General features: G+C 40.0%; 1 protein-coding gene across 4 annotated transcripts in view; it reads left to right on the plus strand.

Annotated features, from left to right (window-relative positions):
* syne1b (spectrin repeat containing, nuclear envelope 1b) overlaps positions 1 to 17,006 on the plus strand; it is an 86,921-nt gene that overhangs the window by 19,608 nt on the left and 50,307 nt on the right. For 3 of the 4 annotated variants that reach the window (XM_044374232.1, XM_044374231.1, XM_044374230.1), the window contains 36 exons: positions 365 to 529; positions 656 to 768; positions 945 to 1,113; positions 1,212 to 1,308; positions 1,782 to 1,984; positions 2,135 to 2,299; positions 2,435 to 2,587; positions 2,692 to 2,835; positions 3,570 to 3,737; positions 3,881 to 4,039; positions 4,123 to 4,287; positions 4,611 to 4,745; positions 5,246 to 5,404; positions 5,790 to 5,998; positions 6,885 to 6,993; positions 7,154 to 7,318; positions 7,588 to 7,755; positions 7,873 to 8,049; positions 9,359 to 9,499; positions 9,625 to 9,785; positions 10,040 to 10,190; positions 10,441 to 10,668; positions 10,776 to 10,874; positions 11,100 to 11,287; positions 11,401 to 11,524; positions 11,992 to 12,158; positions 12,893 to 13,046; positions 13,163 to 13,788; positions 13,926 to 14,105; positions 14,530 to 14,680; positions 14,846 to 15,004; positions 15,224 to 15,406; positions 15,524 to 15,625; positions 15,799 to 16,002; positions 16,240 to 16,447; positions 16,737 to 16,849. In XM_044374232.1, coding sequence (XP_044230167.1) covers positions 365 to 529; positions 656 to 768; positions 945 to 1,113; positions 1,212 to 1,308; positions 1,782 to 1,984; positions 2,135 to 2,299; positions 2,435 to 2,587; positions 2,692 to 2,835; positions 3,570 to 3,737; positions 3,881 to 4,039; positions 4,123 to 4,287; positions 4,611 to 4,745; positions 5,246 to 5,404; positions 5,790 to 5,998; positions 6,885 to 6,993; positions 7,154 to 7,318; positions 7,588 to 7,755; positions 7,873 to 8,049; positions 9,359 to 9,499; positions 9,625 to 9,785; positions 10,040 to 10,190; positions 10,441 to 10,668; positions 10,776 to 10,874; positions 11,100 to 11,287; positions 11,401 to 11,524; positions 11,992 to 12,158; positions 12,893 to 13,046; positions 13,163 to 13,788; positions 13,926 to 14,105; positions 14,530 to 14,680; positions 14,846 to 15,004; positions 15,224 to 15,406; positions 15,524 to 15,625; positions 15,799 to 16,002; positions 16,240 to 16,447; positions 16,737 to 16,849 — 6,162 coding nt within the window. Of the gene's footprint in view, positions 1 to 364; positions 530 to 655; positions 769 to 944; positions 1,114 to 1,211; positions 1,309 to 1,445; positions 1,467 to 1,781; positions 1,985 to 2,134; positions 2,300 to 2,434; positions 2,588 to 2,691; positions 2,836 to 3,569; positions 3,738 to 3,880; positions 4,040 to 4,122; positions 4,288 to 4,610; positions 4,746 to 5,245; positions 5,405 to 5,789; positions 5,999 to 6,884; positions 6,994 to 7,153; positions 7,319 to 7,587; positions 7,756 to 7,872; positions 8,050 to 9,358; positions 9,500 to 9,624; positions 9,786 to 10,039; positions 10,191 to 10,440; positions 10,669 to 10,775; positions 10,875 to 11,099; positions 11,288 to 11,400; positions 11,525 to 11,991; positions 12,159 to 12,892; positions 13,047 to 13,162; positions 13,789 to 13,925; positions 14,106 to 14,529; positions 14,681 to 14,845; positions 15,005 to 15,223; positions 15,407 to 15,523; positions 15,626 to 15,798; positions 16,003 to 16,239; positions 16,448 to 16,736; positions 16,850 to 17,006 lie in introns of all 4 variants that reach the window. The other variant, XM_044374229.1, reaches the window with a different exon arrangement.

Genomic DNA, 17,006 nt, shown 5'->3' on the forward strand with positions numbered 1-17,006 from the left:
ATATATTTATGTATATATTTAATTTGTCATTATGCTTTTCTTTGCTTGAAAATTGCATCATCGTGCTGATCATAACGAGGGAAACACAACTCAGGGCTCCTCTCTCCCGGTGCCAGTGAAAGTTCAGTGGGGTGCAGGCGTTTGAATCAGAGTTTGTTCAGAGGGGAGTAGATGGGAACAGAGGAGGTTTTGTTCATTGGGCGGTCCGCTCCTCTGGACATCCACAGCTTGTCTAGACTGGCATAAAACTCTTTTGTAGCCTGACTGCTTGTGAACATGTGGTCATGTTTTGATCAGCATAGCCTCCTCTATGGCGGGATCTTGCTTTGGTAGAGTGGGGTTTTTTAATGGATGTCAATTGCAGCTGCTGGACTGGCACATCCATCTGGACAAGTCCCTGCCTGGTCCTCTGGGAGTGATTGGAGCCTGGCTTCACAGGGCAGAGATGGCTCTGAGGGAAGACATTCCCATCCAACATGCTCATGACGAGACTGCCAATGTTCTTCACAGAAAACTAGAGCAGCATAAGGTAACACAGCAGACCTTTGAGTTGCAGTGTGTTTTTGATAATCCACCATGCTATCGCTGTTGTTTTATACCGATGCAGTAGAAAAGGAAATGCAATACAACATCTTTTTGGGTTTACATTTTGCAGGAGGTATTAAAAAACTTGGAATCGCACAGGCAAACCTTCCAGCAGATCCACAGGGACAGATCAGTGAATGGAGTCCCCGTCCCGCCCGAACAGCTCCAAGACATGGCTGAACGGTAAGACCTTAAACAATTTTTTCCTTAAGTAATTTTATGTACTGTGTTATCTAAAAATGTAATCAAAAATCATCATGTTTTATTCATTAGAAAGTCATCCATGTTTGGTTTTCTATGCCTCTATGCCTCTTTTAAAAAAAAGATTATTGTGTTTAATCAATGTGTTTAATTTGCAGGTTCAATTTTGTGTCCACATCATCACATGCTCACTTGATCAAACTGGAATTCTGTGAAATGAAATATCGACTAATGGCGTTTCTCGTGTTGGCTGAGTCAAAGCTCAAGTCCTGGATCATTAAATACGGCCGACGGGACTCAGTTGAACTCCTGTTGCAAAGTTACCTTGTGAGTTAAAATTATTAGTGTTGCAGAAGTATTATTAGTATTACGCTGTGCCTAGCAGACTATTTCAATTTTATTTGATGTTTTCCTTTCTATTCCAGACTTTCATTGAAGGCCACAGGTTCTTTGAGCAGTATGAGATAATCTATACCGCCCTCAAGCAAGCAGCGGAGGTGTATATAAAATCTGACAGTTCAAGTAAGCCTCTTTTCTGTTATTATTTTTATTAATTAATTAATTATATATACCTATATGTATATATATATATATATATATATATATAAACATTTTTTGGGCTCATTGTAAACAGTCATATTATCGATTTCCTGTTACAGGGTCTAAGACCTGTAACAAAGGTAAGTCCAAAAACAGCCTGACAATCATTAAAACCCTAACTTTGCTTGTCTCTTGAACTGTTTCATTCTGGGGCTGCACTTTTCTTTTCTAACATTCTTTTAACATCCAGAAGTAAAAAATTATAATATTACATTTTGCATGAAAAATTTGTGATAATTACATTAGCTGGAATGCTATTTTAGCATGATCTTTTTGACCTAACATAAGATCCACCAAATGGCTAATCAGAGGACATAATCAATTGTTGTTTTTATACAGCCGATACTCAAGTCAGATTTCTCTAAACTGACCTGTTTCCGCATTTTTATTTTCAGTTGATGAAGCAGAAGGGGTGAGTAAATTCCTCAGTGATGCCACGGCTCAGTGGAAGAACCTGGCTTTGGAGGTGCGAAGTGTTCGCAGTATGCTGGAGGAGGTGATCTCTAACTGGGAGAAGTACAGTAGCACAGTTGCAGCACTGCAGGCATGGCTGGAGGACGCTGAGCAGATGCTCAACCAGTCAGAGAATGCCAAACGTGTAAGTACAGTCACATGATTATAAATAGTATTTGTCATGTACAGACTTTTATTAGTGCCGCTGAATGTTATGTTGAATGTTTCTACCATGTACACAGACCATACGTGACTCTGAAACCTATAAGGTCTTTGTTTTTCTTTCTTGTTTTAGGACTTTTTCAGAAACCTTTCTCACTGGATCCAGCAGCACATGGACATGAACGATGCTGGGAACTTCCTCATTGAGACCTGCGATGATACCGTTTCACGAGATCTGAAGCAGCAGCTTCTTCTTCTGAACGGGAGATGGAGGGAACTATTTGTCAAAGTCAAACATGTAAATGAATTGCACCTTTGAACAACAAATGTACCACAATAAATATATAATGATAGCTTTCATCCCAACAGCTCAAGTTTTTCAAAAAAAGATAAAAAATGTTCAGTTTACTGTCTTCTTCTGTTTCATTGGCAGTATGCACGAGCAGATGAGGTTGATAAGTTGAGGCAAGACTACCAAGATGGTATTAACACTTTGAAAATGTTCATGGATGCAACCAATGAGAAGATGACGGCTCCTGTCCAAGTGTCTTTCTTGAATGTCAGAGCATTTGTTCAAGATGTCGAGGTAAACAGCCCATACGCTCATCCTCTTCCTCAGGTTAGACAGATGTTTCAACTCTGTTCTCTATGATGAAAAATCATTATATTGTGTATCTCAACTTCCTGTAGGAAATCAAGCACAAAGTGCCAGCAATGGAAGCAGCATGTAAGGCAGCGAGCCGTACCGCTCAGCTGTTGACCAAAGACACCCCGCAGGAGGAAGTTTCACAGATGATGGCTGTGATGGTCTCAATCAAAGAGCAGCTGAGCAAGGTGTGTCCATGTCAATATACTGTACAGTATGCCATGCACTTGTTTTCTTTTCGGTTTTTTTTATATGTGCATGTGTGTTTATACGTGTGTGTTCATTGTTAACTGGTTGGAGAGTTTTTTTAAGGTAGATACTGATGCCCAATTTGTATTGAACTTGCTCATAACTTATATTATATTATTTTCTGCCAGTATTTATTATTTTAGCTTGAGTACTTATATACATAAGAATATTTAAAAATATTGAAAAACCTTTTTTGTGTGCACAACACACTGTTGCAAGATGTGGACACAATCATTGTGGGGGGGGTTTTTCATATAAAAGTAAAAAAAAGAATAACCACACTGTACCCTAACTTTAGCCAACAGTAAACCAAAGCTTTAATAAACTAGTCTTTCAGTTATTTTTTGGTACTGGACAAAAATTCTAATTAGCTGTGAAAACACAGAGCTGCTACTTTTTATAATCTATAAATGATATATGCAAATTATTGATTTGTAGAATATGTAAAAACTTGAATTAGCTGCAGTAAGAATGTTATTTTTACATGTATACACTCAGGATTTCATTGGTTGTGGTTTTCTGCAGTGGATGCAGTGAAACTTTATTTAAACCAAGACTAAACTTAAACGTCAAGCTATATCTCAAATTGATTGTTATTTGATGTCAGAGTAGATCAAAATACCACATCAGTCACCTGTGATTCAGTTTAATCAACATGCTTTCCTCCAATCAGGTAAGGGAACGATGTTTGCCTCTGCTGAGGGAGTCTCAGTCCCTTTTACCTCAACTTGAAGAAATGGAGAAGAACATCACAGGCTTCTATCAGGCTCTGGAGAAGGCCAGTCATATCACCAGTACCACCGACTCAGAGGGACCTGTAGACTTTAAACAGAAATGCCAGGTGAATAATAATAGTGTTTCAATATGGTGCTGTAACGGTTTTATTGAATGACTTTTAGATAGATGTATAAATCAAAATTTTTGACTATAATATTTAGCATATGAATAAATGGCTAACACACTGCTTGACATTGAATACTGCAGGAGCTGGCGACCTTCACACATAGCTGTAAGAAGTGTCTGACAGTGATAGAGAGAAATCACCAGACCATCCAGAAAATAATGAACAGCAGTAAAACTCTCCAGCACATGGACATGGGTCTTCTGCAGAAAAGAGTTGCAGACCTCCAGGCCTCCTCACAGGTAAACCTCCTACTACACTTCTATTCAGTTTGAGTTCAATTCAAACAAATTTTGCATTTAAAGAATTATGCGTGTTTGTTTAGACCATGATTAGGGAATCTACAGAGTGGAGGAAGCACGTGGAGGCAAACAGCAGCCTCATGAAGAGATTTGATGAGTCACGAGTAGAGCTGGAGAAGGTTCTTAAAATGGCACAGCACTGTCTGACAGAAAGAGGCAACCCAGAGGAGCTGCTCAAAAAACACACAGTAAGAAAATATATTTTGTGCAGGATTCAAGTATCATACATAACCCATACTGCACAGTACAGTGCGTCTAGCCGTGTGGTTACATAATCAAAACATATGCCTGTATTAGCCTATTTTCTAGGTTGCCAGTATCATACTGAACGTAACTGCACAGAACTTCTCTAAATTGAAAATAATTAAATACGACTGTCGGTCTCAGCACAGCGTGGAACAGATGCAGAAGGATATATATAATTAAACCAGAGTATAAATACAGTATGATGCATGTAAATGAGACATCATCTGCCCTGTTACAAAGTGTGAAATGTGTGATGTTTTGGCAGGAGTTCTTTGGTCAGCTGGACCAGCGGGTCTTGAATACATTCCTCAAAGCTTGTGATGAGCTGACAGACATTTTGCCGGAGCAGGAGCAGCAGTCGCTGCAGGAAACAGTCAGGAAACTGCACAAACACTGGAAGGTTGGTCACATGAATAGTGACAGTTAAAGCTGCACTAGACTAGAGATTTAATTTTGTATTTTTCTCTCAACTGCATGATGTCTTTTTAATCATTAATATATCATCGCTGTCCTGTGAAAACCATGTATCAAATAATCCAATTAGGTTTAAAATTGTTTATTTATCATAAGAAGTAGGAGAATTTTAGTCCTTAAGTTTATCTAAAAGAATTTAAAATGAACAAATTTGGAGATACATGGCTTTTACAGGACAGCTAAATATCAATACATCAAACAACCAGAAATCAGAATCTCTTTTTTGATATATGCACCATTTCGACTGCAGCTCTATAATTATGATTGCAGGTGTAAACCACTTGAAATGATTAATAATAATGCACACATACATAGTCGTTTTTACAGTAATGTTTTTTCATAAACTTTGTGTACCCCTAAAACTTTTCTTAAAACACAAATTTCTCTGAATCTGATCTGATAGTTTCTGTATTTCTCCTCTCCCAGGATATTCAAACAGATGCCCCCTTTCACCTCCTCCACCTGAAAGTAGAGGTGGAGAGGAGCAAGCTGATGGTGTCGCTGCAGGAGTGCCAGGCGGAGCTGACCAGGGAGAACCGCCACCTGGCTAGCATGGGGAGCGAGAGGCTCATCAAGGAGCACAGGGTGAGCACGGAGTGGCTGAGTGCCTGGCTGAGTTTCAATCAATCAACCAATAATCATTTATTAATGACCACACGACTGAGGTTGGTGGAATTTGCTTTCAGTATAGCATGGAAGGTAAGCTCAATTGAACTTGTCATGTATTGATTGACTTTGTGTGAAATAATTCAGTGCAAATTCACCGCTCTGTAGCACTGTGTCCTCATTTAGCAGCATTTTGTTAAAATGCAGCTTTTAGATCTAATAAATTGAAATTACACACACCTATTTACTGTATATAAAGCATTAGCACACTTTCTTTTTCATAACAAGAGTAAAACAAATTATACCCTTTGTTCGTGGCATGCACTTCTAACACAACTAAATAATTGTGTTCTCTTACTTTAAGGCCTTCTTCAGGGAAAAGGGCCCCCAGTCCATCTGTGAGAAGAGGCTGCAACTAATGGAGGAACTTTGTCAGAAACTTCCTGAGGGTGATCCTGCCCAGCAGACCCTTGACACAGCCATAAAAGACTTATCTGAGGTCCGTGAAGAAATTGAGAACACCCATCAGAAGCTAATGCAGCACCCAGATAAATGGAAGGAGTACAACACAAGGTGCAGTAATCTAAAAAAAAATGACTTATTTTGATGAATCCTGCTTATACCAAACATACAGCTACATACAGCAAAAAAAAACAGTGCAGGATTTGACCTTTTGACTGTTGAAGCACTGTTGCAACAATAGTGTGTTGTGCATTACCAGGCAGCAGCATGCCTTTCATACCCAAAGTAATCATGTTTAAATTTTTAATTCACTTGAGATAGAGACTGACAGTTGTGATTAGGACACTGCACATAAAGTAGACACAACAGGAAACATAAAGGAGCCTGAACCAGACCATTCACAGGTCTTGTGGTCACCACATAGACCACGTAGACTTGATGTACAATTAGATTTTGAGGGGTAGCTTCTAAACCGCCAAACCTCAACAAAGAGATCTATCTTTTTAATGTGATGATTATATTTATGCACTAATACCGCATAATTTTTATGTAATTATTCCCAAAACGGAGTGTTATCTAATGACCACCTGGTAGACAGATGCTTAGGAAAATTAAATCAGAAGAAAATATTGCATTTCCCCTCATTATATGCACTGAGTTTATTTGAAATACAATGTTTTGGTCATGGTCTATGAAATACAGATGTTACTTTAGTTTTCTGTGGATTTTTACATATATTGTTTGTCTCATTTTAAGGAAGTTTTTATCAGTTATTGATATGGTAATTGTCTCAGCTCTGACATTTGGCTCCACTTTTGGTTCACCTGGGGCTTTTGTATAAAATGTTTCACATTGTGAATTTGATGCCTGACAAATGTACATGACTGAAACAATGTGCCTGACAGGGTGCGAGAAGTCAACCTTTTCTCTCACATTCAAATATTCCTGATACCTTTTTGAGCTTGAAGTGGAATTTTCCCTTTATGGTGTGAAACAGGTATGCTGAACTCTCCTGCTGGCTTATATCTAAAGAGAGCCAACTAAGGCTGCTCAGAAACCGAGCCAACGATCCCAGAAAATACAGCCAGGTGAAGGCTACCATCATGGTAAGTTAGTCCCATATAGTCCCTCTTCTACAATATGCAACCTGTGATGTGCTACTAGCTTGTTAATGTCATTATTGAGGAGATGTGACTGTAAAAATGTTTTATGTCAGATGACTCTTTTGACCATATGGGCTGTATCACACTCTGTTGTTGTGTGCAGGAGCTGAGAAATGATGCAGAGCTACAGGAGGGGAATCTTGGCTGGCTGAAAGCCCGTATGGCTGTACTGATCGAGATCTGTGCAGACAGCGATGCCCAGAGGCAAGGAAGTGCACTGAACAAGCTCTCTACTGATTTTAAGGGTCTTCTTGCTTCCCTCATGGAGGTAGGTGAAGCTTTTGCTTGTTTTATTAAGGCACCACATACAATCCAGATGTTATATGCCCCCTGGGAATCTACATTATACTGCTTTAAGATTTTAAACTTATCTAAGGGACACAGTAATCTGTGATCAACTGTAACACATCAGTAGACATTCTTAGGGCATTATCAGAGCATTTCCATGTTTCAATGTGCAAGAATAGACTATACATACCCCATTATCAATCCATCATGTTTGTTCTTATGCTTTATTTGATCTGTTATATCTTCCAGGCTGAGAAGATGGTGCTGGCTGTTGGGGACTGTGTGCAGTTCAGGGGAGAAGTACAAACTACTTTGGATGATCTTGTTCAGGGGCAGAAAGAGACTCAGGCTGAGGTCACCAGAATACTGGACTGCCCAACTGTTCGAGAAGCCCAACAATTACTTCTTGTTCACCAGGTATGCAGGGAATTAAATGAATGTTCTGGAATAAAATTAATTGACTTCTTTATTTTTGCTGGTTTTGAAGGCAGAAATGACTTATTAGTGTTAACTTTTGTGTCTTCCTTCTTCTAGCAACTTTTGAAACGCCAAAAGCTGAAGAGAAAGGATGTCCAGCAGTTGATCACCAGAGGCCAGCAGCTCCAGGCTGAGGAGGGTCTGGGAGATACTCTGCAGCAGGACCTGCAGAGTTTAGAGAACACACTCAGCAAAATGGAACAGAATATGGATTCGCAGGAGCAAAGCCTCGAGGTGAGCAACATTAACAAGGCAGTGATTCATGGAGCTTTTGGGACATCGTTAATGAGCAACATTTCACAGTAAATCACAACTGTTACTGAAGAATAATAATTTGCAACAAAAAGGTTAAAATGATTTTGCTGCAGTTTGTGTATAAATATTGGCAAAATGTTATGAACAGACAGGGTCGCGGGAAATTTATGAACAGACGCTGACATTGACCGATTGAGCTGTTTGTCTTTACTTTTCCCAACTTCTTAAAACTCAGAAGGTTATTCTTTTTCCCCGATACTGCAATGTGCTGTTTTGATGAATCACTGTGAAATGAATGGACGATGCGGTCGATAAATCACTGTCAGCTGCTGAGCTGAATCCTGACACATATCGGCTCAATGATGTCATCAGTTTAGTTACCACAGGATGGCATTAACATCTGCTCTAAATATATGCTTGTATAGTTTACGAGTCCTTTGTGATGTTTAGTGATAAGTCTTGTCTGTTGTTTCCTGTAAATACTTGTATATGTCTGTTGAAAACAGAAAATTAGCCTTTTGACTAAATCATACTACATTTACATCATATGGATGTTTATTAATATATGTTGTCTGTGATAGATAAATTAATAAAGGAAAGGAAACCTTGACAGATTTACCTAAAATTTTGTGAATAGAAAACAGCTTCTCTATGGAATGAGGAGAGGGAGTCTTGTTAATGCAAAAGGCCTTTTCAGATGCAGTATTTGTGCAAAAATAAATTCCTGAATGGAGGGCAGAGATTGATGTTTTCTGCTGGAGGCTTTACAGTTTCTTTTGAAGATAGTGATACATTGAGTCATTGATCACCCTCTTGATGATGCTTTTATAAAATGTAGACAGGAAGGCGGCGGTAGTCTTGAAATGGACACTTATTTGGAGTTTTCTGTGCTAGAGAGGACGCATAATGGGCCCACGCAAAAGGAGGTGCACTTGATGTTTCTGACTCTTTTAATAACAGAACCACTGATATACAGAGGGATGAGGTGCTTGCAGAGTATTAACTCTCCTATAGCTCTGTCTACAGTATATGCTGACTCATCACCCCTGCTGCTACAGCCAAAATAGGTGGTATCATCAGCATACATAATGATGTGGTTTGAGCTGGCTTGGCAGTACAGTCACGTGTCAGTGATCAGGGATTTCTGCCATTAGATGATAATTCTGGAGGGTCATATCAACAAGACAGAACATTATTAATGCCTTCAACCACTTTTGGATTAACTGTGTTTTGTTTTATAGATAAAGTGCAACTGTGTATAGACTACTTTGTGCGTTGTCATTCCCAGGTCACACTGGCAGCCTGGCAGGAGTTTGACAGCCAGCAGGAAGCAGTGCATGAGTTTGTTAACAAAGCACGCTCAACAATGGAGAGAGACCTGAACTTCAGCAGTCCAGAGAGCCTGACTGTTGAACTCGACCAGGCCAGAGTAAGAAAAGTTTTGTCTTTGGGTTTACTTTCTGGGGAAATATCCTGTGGTTTATTCATGTTCACTAATGGAAGTATATTAACTAAACAGAGAAAGCTACTAATATTCTCTTGTTTTGTGAACAGGTGTTGCTGAAGCAGTGTGAAGCAGAAGCCTCGCATATGAACACCTTGCTGAAGAGAGCGACAGAAATCCAGCTTGGTCCGAAAAACAAGAATCTACTCTTACAACAAGCTCGCTCCCTCAGCGAGCAAGTGGACAAAGTAGAGTCTGGGCTCAAAAAAGAGTAAGATTGTGGATTTTATTACATTTTCTTTTGCTAAATAATGTTTGCTAGATAATGTCTCTAGTTTTTGCAAATACTTGATAGTTAAACCCACCATGATACTGTACCAGATGAGTAGAGTTTGCCACAAAAGGGAATACAACACAGTCAAAATGTACATAGTAACTCAGGTGTATGTGAAAGTCTCTTGAGAATATCTTGTGTATTTGCAGCTTTTACACAGCTCATTTATGATATCTACTCTTGTGCTCCAGTGTTAAGACTCTTGAAGAAATGAAAATCCAATGGGATCGGTTTGGAGCTGGATTTGAAGCCTTTTCCTTGTGGATATCTGACAAGGAAAAGCAACTGGATGTCCTGAAGAGTTCTACTTTGCCTCTTGAGCAACAGATCAACACAGTGAAGGTACTGTGCATCATACAGCTACAACCCTTTAACACCACATCCTGTAACTATAAGAGTATTGTAGCGATCAACCACAAACCAAAATAGTATCAGAGAGCAACACCACCAGCCTTCTTTAAGGTGACATCAACACACTGTTTCTATTTTTGATTCATGTATCAACCATCTTTCTTCAATGCAAATTAATGGATTTGGTGGCTATCGCAGTTTTGCTTGTTCCATTACTTTTCAACCTTGTCTGCATGTGCAGGCTGTTGGTGCAGAGCTTCAAGAGCGTGCTGAGGTTCTTTCTCAACTGGAGGCAGACTCCCAGGCACTGGCCCAGTTTGTATCTTCAGGGGAGGCAGCTCGTATCAAGGCACGTCTGACCCAAATCGGCCGGTACTGGGAAGAGCTGAAGGAGAGCGTACAGCAGCTTGACGGACAGCTGGAGGAAAGCTCTTCTCACCAGCAGAAGTTCAAAACGAGCCTGGAGGAGGTACAATAAATAGGCTGATTGATGGTTTTTTTAATATCATGACAACATACAGAATAACATTGATGGAAAATATGGGCATACAGTTAGTTTTGATCTTTATTTTCTAGGTGGAAGCATCTCTCAGTGAGCTACATACAAAACTGGAGAATCCGATCAAATCCTGCACCTCCTCATCAGAGACCTACAAAGCTCTTCAAAACCACATGGTATTTGATTGTTTTTACTCTTCTATTTTAATTTAAATAAACACTATACTTCTAATTAAACAATTACTTTAATATTCTTTGCTTCTTTAATTAAAAAAGGTACACACCAGCAATATCTGGAAGAGAACTGCAAAGCTCAACACAGTGCCACTTGTTCCTTTCTGTCAGTCTTCCAGCGCTTGGGTAATGCTATGTGGGTCACTGTCTTCTGTTATTGCTCCCCAGGATGTCTGTCAGTGTCTGGAAAGGCTGAAGGGAACCTTGCTGTCCCTGTCTGCTGGTGCTCGAAGGCTTAGTGACAAAGAGCAAGCAGAGAGGACTGTGACACAGCTTAACACCAGCTATGAGCAAAACGTACAGGAGGCAAAGGACAAACAGAGCACTTTGGAGACCCTACTTTCTCTTTGGCAAAAGTAAGAGCTGTTGTACATACAGTAAATTTAACATATGTTGGATTTTAATAGCATATAAGAGCAATTCAATAAATTTGAATGCTGGCTTAACCTAGACTTAACTGAAATTTCAGGTATGAGAAACAGCGTTCAAACTTTGTTTCATGCTTGGAGAGGAGTGAATCTGCATCCAAACCGGAGAGTCAGTGTCTGTCAGCTGATAAAGCCAAGCTCCGCAGTGAGATACAGGATTTGCAGGTACAATACATTCACACAAATATAGTTCTTTGAAACACAGTGGCACAATATTATTTTCTGAAGAAATAAAGTTGCTGTCCTGAACCTTTTCAACTTTCTATGAAACATACACACACACGTTTTTACTTTCACATCCCCCAATCCCTAAGAGTAGCCATTAAACCAACTCTTAACCCTCAATTAGTCCTTTGAAAAGGTGAGAATTGGCCAAAGTGTCCTCACTATACTGAAGTATCCTCACTCTGAAGATCTAAATCTCCAGTGAGTCCTCACAAAGATAGAAGTGCACACACACACCCACACACACATATAAATAAATGATTATAAATAATTGGTCCCTTGTGCACACTTACTGTTTGTCCCCTCGACATGATGAATACATAGTGCACATTCATTCATACAATAATTAAAACTTTACAGGACTGTAATGTTAAACAATTGCTTAAGAAAAGTATGTTTTCTTGCAGGCCTTGCACTCAGAGGTCAAGTCCCTTGAACTCTCTCATGTTGAGTTGGTGTCACTGGGGACATCATTGTATCCCACTGCTCCAGAAGATACAGTGAGGCAGCTGAAAGATGAGCTGGAGACCCTGCAGAGGAGATTGCATACTCAAAATGAAGTCCTTCCTCAAAGGTAATAGAGTCTAAATGAAAATAACACCTTTTCATTGTAGTTTTCATTAATGGTCCAATGACCTGTCTGATGAATCAAGTTCAGCATAGTCAGGTTGTCTTTGATTATACCTGCTTCATAAAATCTAATATTGGCAGGTGTCCTGAAGCTGGTTATTAAAGAAATAGTCTGAGATTTCAGGAAATATTTTTATTGTTTTCTTGCCAAGAGTTAGATGAGAGGATTAATACTACTCTCATATCTGTCCAGTAAATATGAGGCTACAGCCAGGAGACTGTTAACTGTGCTCAGCATAAAGACTAGAAAAAGGGGGAAACAGCTAGCCTAGCTCTGTCCAAAGCCAACAAAATCTGCCTATCAGCACCTTTAAAGCTTACTAATTAACATGTCTCATTTTTAGTATTGTTACGCCTGTATTAGATAGCCAACAGTGGCAAGATGACAGAAATTTAGGGGAGAGAGAGATGGGGAATGACAGGCAACAAAGGTCCCCGGCCAGATGCGAACTGGGGATGTTGCGGTTTATGGTCGGCTACCAGTGCACCCCATAAGTTGTTTGTGCAAATTTGTACAAGAAGTGGACAGGAAGTGTACAAGTACTAGTTTGTGGTTTTATATATCAGTTTTTTTGCATGGCAAACTTTACCCTGCATTTATTAAAATGCTAAAAAGTATTCATAAATTAGCTCAAGCATGACTGATGTAACTCCCTATACTGCTGTTTTGTCACCCAGAATCCAGGATCTTCAGAGCCACCTCTCCCTGGTGGAGCAGTTTGACCAGGCCATGCTGAAGTTCTCCCAGTGGAGTGAGACCATGCTTTCAAATCTACACTCAGCCTCTCAAGTCAACATCAGCAACTTGCAGCCTGCCACCACAAAAGTAAAGGTAAGAATAGTTATTGCTCATCTGTTTAGTGCATGTACTACTATTGTTCAGTCCCAGGCTCACTTATAGTCAATAGACAGATGAGCATCAACTAATCCTCCATCGTCCTTTGACAGGAGACCCAGGCAGCCTTACAGAAGCAGTCCAGTGTCAGACAAAGCTTGGAGCAGCAGACAGCGAAGCTCTGTCAGTTCTGTGAGCCTGGTGATGCACAGCTCCTACGAAGCAGAGCAGACAGCTGTCTCCAGCCCTACCTGGAGGCCCAGCATATAGTTGAGCTCCAGTTAGAGTGCCTGGAAAGGCTTGAGGCTTTTCTGCAGACCCATAATGTGGCAGGAGGGGTGTTGCGAGGTCTTAGACAGACTGTGGAGAGTGCTGGGAGCTGGGATCGTGGAAGAGTAGAAGAGCTACAACAGGAGCTGGCCACCATTGTCCCAGACATTAGTCAGCTTGAAACTCTAGCCGTCAATCTGGACAGCAGTCTCTGCAAAAGCCATCTCCACATTGGTGCCGATGAGGGATCTCATAAGTCATGCCGCATGCTGGCCGATTCACTCAGTGCTGAGCTGGATGCAGTGAGGAACTTACTTGGTACTAAGCAGAGTGAAGCAGAGGCCTTAGGGGCTCTTTGGACTTCATTCAGACAGCGGAAAGAACAGCTGCTCAAAGCTGTGGAGGACATTGAAGAAAAAGCCGACCACCAGAGCTTCAAAGAGCCCAGCCTACATGCCTTACAGCAGAGGTAAAGTACTTACATTCAGTTCATGATATAATTCTCAAGCTGAATTATTGGGGTTATCACCATTGTGGGTTAGTACCAAACATGCACAGGTGGATACAACATGTGCAACAGCTGCATATTGTCCCTCTGTTTGTCAGACTACGGTTCTTTAATCAGCTGGAGGATGAGCTACAGTCACACCTGCATGAGGAGCAGTGGCTGAGGGACAAGGGCAACCAACTGGCCCAGAGGGATGCAGAGTTGGCTGGGGAGGTACTGAGGGAAATCAGCCTGCTGGAGACCACATGGGAGGACACCAAGAGGCTCATTACAGAGAGGTAGTGTAGGAATGCCAAAGGGTTTTCCATATTACTAAGACAGAAAATATTGCAAAAATGTCTGAAATTGAACATTATGAAAAAGTGATGGGTAAAGACAATACTAAAGGCAGTAACCATTAAACCATACTGTGATGAAATAATCAATTTGTAATCAATTTGTAATGCATGTTGTAAAACCTTTGTAAGTTGTAAGTTTTCCGTATCTTAAAGTTCTCAATTACACTAATTAAAGGACTATGAAACACCATCTTTTGGAAGAAAACCCTGCTACATTGACATCTATACTATAGGTTGACTTCAAATCTGTTGTACTTGTGAGCACATAGTGAAAAGTGAAGTGAAACTTCACATGCATCATTTCTGTCAAGAAGTTCATTGTGTTGTACAGTTCATTAACCTATAACCTTACTTTCTTCAACAGACAGGAACAGTGTAATGTTCTTGTTGAGCTTATGAGAGAATACCAAACCCTGAAAACCTCCATCAGCAGCATTATTGAGAGCACTGAATCTCTGGTTGATATAAGCTCTGTTCTGAAGGACTATGAGGAAACCAAGAGGTCACTAAGCAAGGTCAGAAAAAAATTAAGAATAATTATTTAGTTCTCAGTGTCTTGTTGACATACAGTACAGTTATTTACTGTATTACATAGGTAATTCGATTTAAAAAAAAAAGTCTTGCCATTGTGATTGTTCATCAGATTCCTTAAAGGTTTACTGTCTTTTCTCGATTTGTAGCATGAAGCAGTCAAGGCAGAGATGGCTGGCAAGCAACATGAACTGGACCAGTTTTCCAGCAAAGGAAAACAGTTGGTGAATGAACTGAAGAACATCCCTGAGTGTGACTCTCAAATGATGAAAAAGGATATGGAAACACTTGTGGATCAGTGGCTAGATGTAAGTCTGACTTCAGGAGTAACGCCATGATGTTTGGATGTGATGTGCGATGTGAGGTCAATGGCACAGATTAATAATACAGTACATGAATTGGTTTAGACACTAACAAAAAAAAAAGTAGAGCTTTGCGGTCTTCAACTCTGCAACTTGATATAAAATGTGAAAGCTCAACATACAACAGAAAGTAAACTTGAGTGACTGATTTAAATCCCCCCTCAGGTTTCTGAGAGAATAGATGACAACATTGATCGCCTTAACCAGAGTTTGGCTCTGTGGGAAGATGTGCGTAAAATCACCGAGGACATTGAGAGCTGGACAAGCAGCTGTGTGATTGAACTGAACGAGAGCCTGAACAACCTCAATGACAGTCAGAAGGTGTCGGCAAGGCTCTCCATGATACAGGTAACTGCATAATGATTTTTTTTAATAGTATAGTATCTCACAGATTAGCAAAGAAACCTGATGAAAGCAAGCCAAGAGGTATGTAATACATGCTTCTCTCATTTGATGCATCAACAGGTAGAAGCAGGTGAAAAGGAGCAGAAACTCGAAACCCTGCAGAACAAAATCTCAGAGCTTAAAACCTGCAGTCAAAGTCAAGAGACTCCTGCTAAATTACAGGTACTAAACATGATTCCAATGATATTTGTTTTTTAATGAATATGTTTCTCAAGTAATGGTACATTTGCGCTTACTGAGAAGAAGATATTAAACCTGACATTGCAGAAGAAGACTTTGCATATACAGTGTGTCACTACAGAAACGCTCACAAACCTTTATTCCAATTGCATCAGTTGCTGGAGAACGACCTGCGGAACAAGATCAGCTCTGTTCAGAAGCTACATGAGCAAGCTAGAGGAAACCTCATGGATTTCAGTACCCAAAGGAAACAGCTGGAAGATTACATCTCACAGATGTCTGCTTGGCTTAAAAGTATGGAGGATTCCCTGGTTTCGTCACCCACTGGTTCAGATCCTGAGGACATCTGCAGAGTAAAGGTGCATCTTAAATATCAATCACATGCTCAATGAATTACAGCCCTTGTAGAAGTGATGAGCCTTTGTAAACTTGAGAAAAGAGGATTTTAATCTCAGTCTTTAAGTGCTCTTGACATGTTGACAGTAGCATACGTACCACAACTCACTGGTTTGTGAGTGTTATAAATAATCTATTTTATCTTAAAGAGGACAAAAGTGACAATTGAATTAATCTACTTTGTTAAACATGTTTTGAAGGACTTTCAGAAAGAGCTGCAAAACCAGCAGGGAAGTATTGACTCCACAAGGGAGAGTCTCAACACCCTGTGTAGAAAATATCCCTCTGAGGAGCTGGCTGGTTTGGGTTCAGCACTCACTGACCTCATCAAGACTTACGAGTCTGTAAACCAGCTCTCTGCAAGGACGTTGGTGTCACTGCAGAACTGTCTTCAGCAGCAGTTCAATGGTGAGAACCTCCATAACCAAATCTGAATAAAATGTGCAGTTTTACTCAGCAGCCACTTGATCAGGTGGCACCCCACACTATTGTAATACTAATGGTATAATGTGTTAAATGTGTATACTGTACAATACATCACACTACTAGCCTCCTATTAATTTCTTACATTTTTAATGGGAAGGCATGCCTCATGCAGTGGCTACTGAGTGTAAATGTCCTTGTGCTTTAGCAAGATTAAGCTTGATTCTATTTGAATCATCACCAAATATTAAATCTCTTTTCCCTTGCTCTGTAGATCTTGTTCAGGAGTTTCATCGTTGGCTTTTAGAACAGAGGGAGATTGTGAAGGAATGCTCTGACCGATCTGGAGACACTCACATTGTGGAACGCAAACTTCAGAAACTTAAGGTAAAACTAATAGCCAAAATACTCTGAAGTTCCATAAATCATGCTTTCTCATTGGAATAAGAGTAGAAGACTGGTGGAAATGTAGTATAACACAAAATTACTGATTGAAAAACATCATACATAGGAGTTAGAAGGACAAGGCTTAATGTTATAGTGA

This window comes from Thunnus albacares, chromosome 15 (assembly GCF_914725855.1).
Source record: "Thunnus albacares chromosome 15, fThuAlb1.1, whole genome shotgun sequence".
Classification (NCBI taxonomy): Eukaryota; Metazoa; Chordata; class Actinopteri; order Scombriformes; family Scombridae; genus Thunnus; species Thunnus albacares.